Raw genomic sequence first — 7,147 nt, 5'->3', positions numbered from 1 at the left:
TAACCTAAACATCTGTACCCCCATAATATGCTGAAATAAAAAAAAAGAAAAGAACAAAGAAAGATTTTCACTTTTATATACAAACCATAGCATTCTCCCTCAGAGTAGATGATCGTCTTTTTTTGTGCAATGGGATAAACACCTCTTCCACTGAGTTGGGGCCATATCTTTTTAAATTTGCTGTGCAGTTCATTTCTGGAACTAAGCCTTCATGTTCTGTAAAGCAACATATAAAAAAGTTACTTCACACACTTACTACCTTAACAACCTTAACAGGGACATGCTCTCAGAATGCCACCTCAAATTGGAGTTCTGGTTGAATTTCAGAGAGTGACAAAACAAGAATTCTTTCATTAGTGATTCAGAGTAAGTCTTTTTAAACTGAAGGGCTATACTGCCCATGACTAGGAATAAGAATCAAACCAATTCCAAAGTGTAAAGTGAATGCTTAGTAACTTAAAGTTAACGAACAAGAGAATACGATGGCAGTTTTTGTAAAGGAGCTTAAAATGGCTCTTTACTTAGGGAGGCAGCATGCCTCCAAAATGTAATCCGGGAATCTACTCCAGATCCGGCCCCATCTCTTTGCGGACTGGGCAGACCACTATAGACACCGCCGCCCAATCTGCCAGGTGAAAACCAGTTGAGATTATCTGTAATGTCCATGTCAGTTCTAAAGTTATAATTGCCTTATTAGTTAGGAGTTTGTTTTGGTTTGGTTTTTTTAGAGACAGAGTCTCACTCTGTTACCCAGGCTAGAGTGCAGTGGCGTCGTCGTAGCTCACTGAAACCTCAAACTCCTGGCCTCAAGCCATCCTCCCACCTCAGCCTTCGAATGTGTTGCGATTACAGGTGTGAGCCACTGTGCCCAGCCTTATTAGCTAAATTTCATATTAAACCTAAATAAATGGATGTGAAATGTAAGCCAAACAATCCAGAATTAGGAAGGTTCCATTACGGCTCTGAGTCATTTAACTGTGGAACTAGAAAAAGACATTGAATGCAACAATATCAGAGTATGTCTTGTACTAGAGATTTGCTTTGAACGCCTGCATCACAGTTACTGGGAGGGACACGTTAATGAAAGAGTTAATTCACTTTATCCACCCTAAGCCAGAGCAGTAATGAGAGGCACAATTAAGGGACTCAGGTTTCATCTCTTTTCTGTTTCCCTTTCATTCTGTGGTGGACATATAATGACCACAGGCCCAAAAGAGGATAAAGAAGATGGGAGAATTAATACAGACTAATATATAAAAATGTTAAGTCATAAAATATGTCCAATTTGAGCTCTACCTTCAACCAAATTTTATTTTTAAATTCCTTGGGTTTTTTTTTCTGACTATAAAACTAACACAAGCTATGATTAATTAAATTGTGGTATATTCATATAAATGAACTACACAGCAGTGAGAATAAACCAACTACTACTACACACAGCAAGGATAAATCTCACAATCATAACCTTAAGTTAAAGGAGGCAGACACCAGCCAGGCACAGTGGCACACGCCTGTAGTCCCAGCTACTCCTGAGGCTAAGATGGGAGGACTCCTTGAGCCCAGGAGTTCAAGGCCATAATGTGTTATGATGGCCCCTGTGAAAAGCCACTGAACTCCAGCCTGGGCAACATAGCAAGACCCTGTCTCCAAAAAAAAAAAAGCCCGATGCAAGAGAGTATAGTATATGATTCAATTGATATAAAACTCAAAAATAGGCAAAAGTAACCTATGGTGGGAAAAGTCAGGATAGTGGTTACCTTGCAAAGGGAATAGTGACTGAAAGCAGGGGTGGATTCTGGGGAGCTCTTAACCTTCTATTTCTTGGGCTGGGTGCATGAATTAATTTGAAAATTATTTAAGCTGTATATTAATAATGTGTGCGTATTTTTGTGTGTATTGATAACAGACTTCTGTAAAAAGTTCACCTATTGTACACACCACCCAGGATGCCAAAAAAAGAAAAAGTTCACCTAAAGGATTTCAGCTTCTTAAATAAACAGAGAAAGTAATCCATCAGCAATAAATATCATAACGTTTAGATATATTTTCTTCTCTTTTTCTTACTCCATATATATTTTATATAGTTTGAATCATACTGTACACATATTCTGAGCAATTTTATATGTCAATTATGGTTTTTAAAATATTTTACGGCCAGGCACAGTGGCTCATGCCTGTAATCTCAACACTTTGGGAGGCGGAGGCAGGAGAATTGTTTGAGGCCAGGAGTTTGAGACCAGCCTGGGCAGCATAGCAAGACCCTGTCTCTACAAAATTTTAAAAAATTGAAAATAATTACTTGGCTACCTTTCCTAAAATGTCCTATTCTGAGTTTTTTCTACCTGTTAGATAGATAAAAGAGATCAGACTATAAGCACTGCTCTGCAACCTCCTTTTATTGCTAAACATGCATTGGTCTTTCCAAACCAATGCCTTTAGATATATTGCAGTCAATTTAAAAACTCCTTAGTTTTCTGTTATGTAGATAAGCCATAATTTATTTGATCAGTCCCTGATTCATGGATGTTCAAGTTACTTATAAAGTTTTTCTCTTGCAAAGAATGCTGTTAAACAGTCTTGCACTTCTGCAAGTCATTCTATGAGGCAAATTCCTAGAATTAGAAATAATGGGTTGGTAGCACATTTGAAAATTCTCCTCTGGTTCTTTCCCACTAACGAGGGCCGTTGGAGTCAGACAGATGTTCTATAACACACCAAGGAAGTAGTCTGCTGGCCCTGCATATAGTTTTAAAACCAGAAAAGATAAGTGGTATCAAATGACTTATTGGCATCAGTTAGATCAGGGTCAGCAAACCACAACTGTGGACCAAATCCATCCTGCCACCTGTTTTTATGTATCCCACAAGCTAAGAATGTTGGGGTTTTTTTTTATATTTCTAAATTATTGGAGAAAAAAATATTTCATAAAATGGAAAAATTATAGGAAATTCAAATTTCCGTATCCATAAAGTTTTACTGAAACACAGCCATGACCATCTGTTTACATATCACCTGCTTTCATGCTACAATGGCAGAGTTAAGATAGAGACCTTATGGCCTGCAAAGCTTAAAATATTTACTATCTGGCCCCTTACAGAAAAGGTTTGCCAACCTCCAACCTAAACAGTAACATTTCAATGTTTTAAAGAGTAGGAAACCCAATTCTCTAAGCAAAGGGTAAAGAACAAATTGTCATATAGCTACAGAAGAAATATTCCAAGTGGTTAATGTCTCTAAGTTCTCTGTACAAGTAAGGATATGAATAGTCTCACATTTCTTTCAATGCTGTGGTGGGGAAACAAACATTCGAAGAACAAGTAGCTACAGCAGTTCTGGTTGCAAGACTCCATTTTCTATGGACTCTTTTGGGTACTAATGTAAGTAGAATTGTGTTTTTAATTTCAAATTCCAATTGTTTATTGCTTGTATGTAGTAAAGTGATTAATTTTCGTATATTAACCTTGTATGCTGCAACCTTGCTATAATCACATATTAGTTCCAGATTTTTGTTGATTCTTTAAGACTTTCTACATAGATAATCATGTCATCTGCTCCATGGACTCTTGACCCAAGCTGCTTTTCCTATAAGTTCAGTTTTAGCTTTTCACTTTTGCTTTGCCACCACATAGTTATAGTTGCCAGATATAAATAATTCTTCATAGACAGAAAATATATTCTCCCCGATGCCTTCTGAGACTGTTCCCCATAGAGTAAGAAGGGAAAAGGAGATGTGGCAAAGCTTAAGTGAAGGGAAAATGCAAGCATAAGTAAACACTATAGTATTACCACAAAGCATGGTGCTCTGGTAATAACTAATTAATGTAAAGGTTATAGGAATATTTAAGCAATTTACTGGAAATGGAGACCAGAGAGCAAAATTTTGTCCAGGAGGAAATTTAGCAAAATTACCATTTGACACTTGGGATGAAACCTCAATGTTACCACTGCTGTCTTGAAAATCTGTTTGTATGGTCACCAGGTCATCAGTGAGAAATGCGTCCTGAGTAACTTCTCTGTCAGAAGCTTCAGCTGTCACATAATGATCATCATTGCTGCCTCCATCACTGTCATCTTCAATAGTTACAACAATGAAATCTAAGAATAAGCAAAGAGAAAGTTTAGATTAAATAAAGTTTCTAGAGGAAACTACCTTATAAAGTTACGGATTGTTTAAAAAACTTTTGAGCTGAAAAAATCGTATTAAGTATTTTGATATCTGTAATCATTACAAGTTAGCTAACGAATCAATTGCTGAGTAAGAAGCTTTGAAATATATATGTATGTATACACACACATAGATCATTATTTCTAGTACTTCCAATTTTGTAAGAACAATAAATTTCTTCTCATGTAAGACACGTGGCCACCTGGCCCATGCTACAGTATGTTCAATGATATGCTTTTAACTTAAATGATGCAACTGGTGTTACATAGCCACACATGTGGTGACCATGAATTTCCAAACTTGTTCTCTAAAAATTAATATTCATATTTATGACAAATGATAGGGCGGAAATAAAGTACAAAAGTAAATGTTGTTATGAAACAAATTGAATCTCACAAAATGTGAAATAGGTAACCACAAATAAACTAGGTGTGAAATATCAACTCCATAAACCATTTTAATGAATATTAAAAACAACCCATCATGCAAAATGCCTGATATTAAAATGGGCTTTCTTATTTCTTAAAGTTGGCCTGAAAAAGAAAATGTGTAAGCTTGAGGTATTTACTCACAGATCACATTATATTGTATCATAACTTGGATTCACTATATTGATTTCAAATAGACCAAAGCATAAGAATAAAGTAATTAGCTAGTGTAAGGGGCACATGGTAAAATGAAAATGGTACTAAATTAGGAATCACACAATGAGGGGTTCCAATTTAGGCTCTGAAGTTATCCAGAGGTATGACCTTTGGGCAAAATACATTGACTCTTTTGCCTCTGTTTTCTCATCCTTAAAACATGGGATTGGGTATGAAGAGTCACTCTGAACTCTACTGAATAGTCTTCACAAGGAGAAAAATAGAACATTGGAAACTACCTAATTATCTAAACAAAAGGGATAAATAAACAAAAGGTTAAATAAATTAGGGTATTTCCCTAAACGAAATGGTATATAGCCAATGAGCAGAAGCATGTTCTCAAAGAAAATTTACTGATATTAGAAATGCTTGTGAAATAATGTTAAAAGGAGGGGAAAGGATTCAAAACAGAAAAATACAGTCTAATCCTAACTTTGAGAGTCGAAAGTAACATAACCAATGGTTATCTAGGTGGCTATCTCTGAGTAGCAAAATTATCTTCATTAGACTTCTCTGTTGATTCTCTACAATAAACTTTAGACCATCTCATCAGAAAACAATAACAAAGGTAATCGAAAATTTATTAAGATGAACTTTTGTGTATCAACAAACTAAAGCTAGTAAAGCTATTGACAACTCCACCAAGGTCTCTCAGTAAATATGTACAATTCTTATTAATTCTTTTAGGTATACACATAACCTTCCTAATCAAATTTTAAAAGACATTGTACCATTTATTAGTTTTTTGACGATTAAGCTCCCAAGGTGCAAGGCATTCACTTGCCATCAATTTATCAGATAATGATGAAGGCCGAAAACTGCATTTCGCCCCAGGACCACCTGACGGAATACACAGCAAAACAGTGCAGATTACAACAGCTGGAGCGCTCCAATTTTGTTTAAAGTGACCAATCACTTTCTAAATCTTCTGGCAAGACTCTCAAAGGCAGACCTTCCATTGTCCGTATTAAACTTTAGAGACACCAAAGTCCGCCAGATGGTGGATAACGAGGCCAAAATTGTATCCCATCACCCAGCACTTGCTGCCGGCCAGAGAAGGGAGGCTCAAAACTGCATCTAGCCCATATTCTGCTGTATAAAACACTATACAGAAAAGTTGCCTGGAAAATTACCGTCCGTAAACCTTAAACCAGTTAACCACTTCACGTTATAAAAGAGCAGCCCCAACTCGGGCAGAGCCGGGTAGGAGGGAGGGAAGCGATTCCCCACAGACTAAAGCAGAGCCTTTTCTATCAAACAACCAGACTTCGGGCAGGCTGGGCTCTTGAGCGGGAACAAACGGGCTCCCCTGCTTTGCAGGGATTCCCACATTTTGCAGTATTTCCTGACAACGGCATCTGCCCTCTTGAAGCAAAGAGCAGGCTCCATACCCAGGGACTTCTGCACAACACCCCTACATCTTTTTTTTCTTCCCCTTCCTTTATGTATTTACAATAAAACAGCGAGGCTGCTCTGTCTGTCTTTGATCAAACCCGGTTACCATCAAAGCCTCAAAATCTACATCTCAATCTCACAAGATTTTATATGAATCAACTCGTGAGTTTGTCCATTCTTTAAACAAACCTCTGTAAAAGCCTGAGAGTCTGGGTCCTTCCTCGCCCTCCCACCCGCCTCCACCGAGAAAGGCTGAAAAAGGATCAACTCGTCCCAGAAAGTCAGCACCGAGTACCTAATAAATTGCCAAATGTCAAAAGCTCACACGCGCTGGCATCCCGGGAGAGTCGTGGGAACCACTCAAGCCACCTCACCGCAGCCCGGCTGAAATTTGAGGCTGCAAAGCGCAGACTAACTCTGCCCCGCAAAGCAAATCCCCTGCCCCCGGACGAGCCCTAGCCTTAAGCCAAACCGCACAGGGCTGTGCTCAGCAGCTCACACGAGCCTTAAAAAAAAAAGTTCAAGGAAAAAGCGCGGGCGCCGCAGTCCCCACGCGGCCCTTTAGAGGGCACGAAGAAACGGCTTGCAATGGCTCCACCTCCTGGATCGGCGACTGCCAAGACTGTTTTACCGCCGCTCGAGGTTCTGGAAAGAACCACGGGCCCTAATGCCAAAAATCATGGGCAACCTCTCGACGCGCACTCGCCACGAGCCCTAGGGTCACCTCGAGCCCCTGGGACACCGCGAACCCCAGGGACTCCGTGAGGCCCAAGTTTACCGCTAGCCTCAGGGACACCACGACGCGCACGGTGACCTAAAGCCCCTGGGAGGCCGCGTGAGCCCCAAAGTCGCCTCCAGCCCCCGGGACACCGACAGCCACAGGGACGCCACCAACCCGGGAGACGATGGGAATCCCAGAGTCTCCTCAAGCCCCTGAGACGCC

General features: G+C 39.5%; 1 protein-coding gene across 1 annotated transcript in view; it reads right to left on the bottom strand.

The window, feature by feature from the left end:
- Positions 1-7,147, bottom strand: part of BEND2 (BEN domain containing 2) — a 54,184-nt gene that overhangs the window by 42,701 nt on the left and 4,336 nt on the right. The window contains exons 2-3 of the mRNA XM_012656628.1: positions 3,910-4,095; positions 86-216 (exon numbers count right to left, since the gene is read on the bottom strand). Coding sequence (XP_012512082.1) covers positions 86-216; positions 3,910-4,095 — 317 coding nt within the window. The remainder of the gene's footprint in view (positions 1-85; positions 217-3,909; positions 4,096-7,147) is intronic.

The sequence above is a fragment of the Propithecus coquereli genome, unplaced genomic scaffold (genome assembly GCF_000956105.1).
Source record: "Propithecus coquereli isolate 6110/MARCELLA unplaced genomic scaffold, Pcoq_1.0 Scaffold513, whole genome shotgun sequence".
NCBI classification, from domain to species: Eukaryota; Metazoa; Chordata; class Mammalia; order Primates; family Indriidae; genus Propithecus; species Propithecus coquereli.
This window is presented reverse-complemented; position numbering and strand designations above follow the sequence as displayed.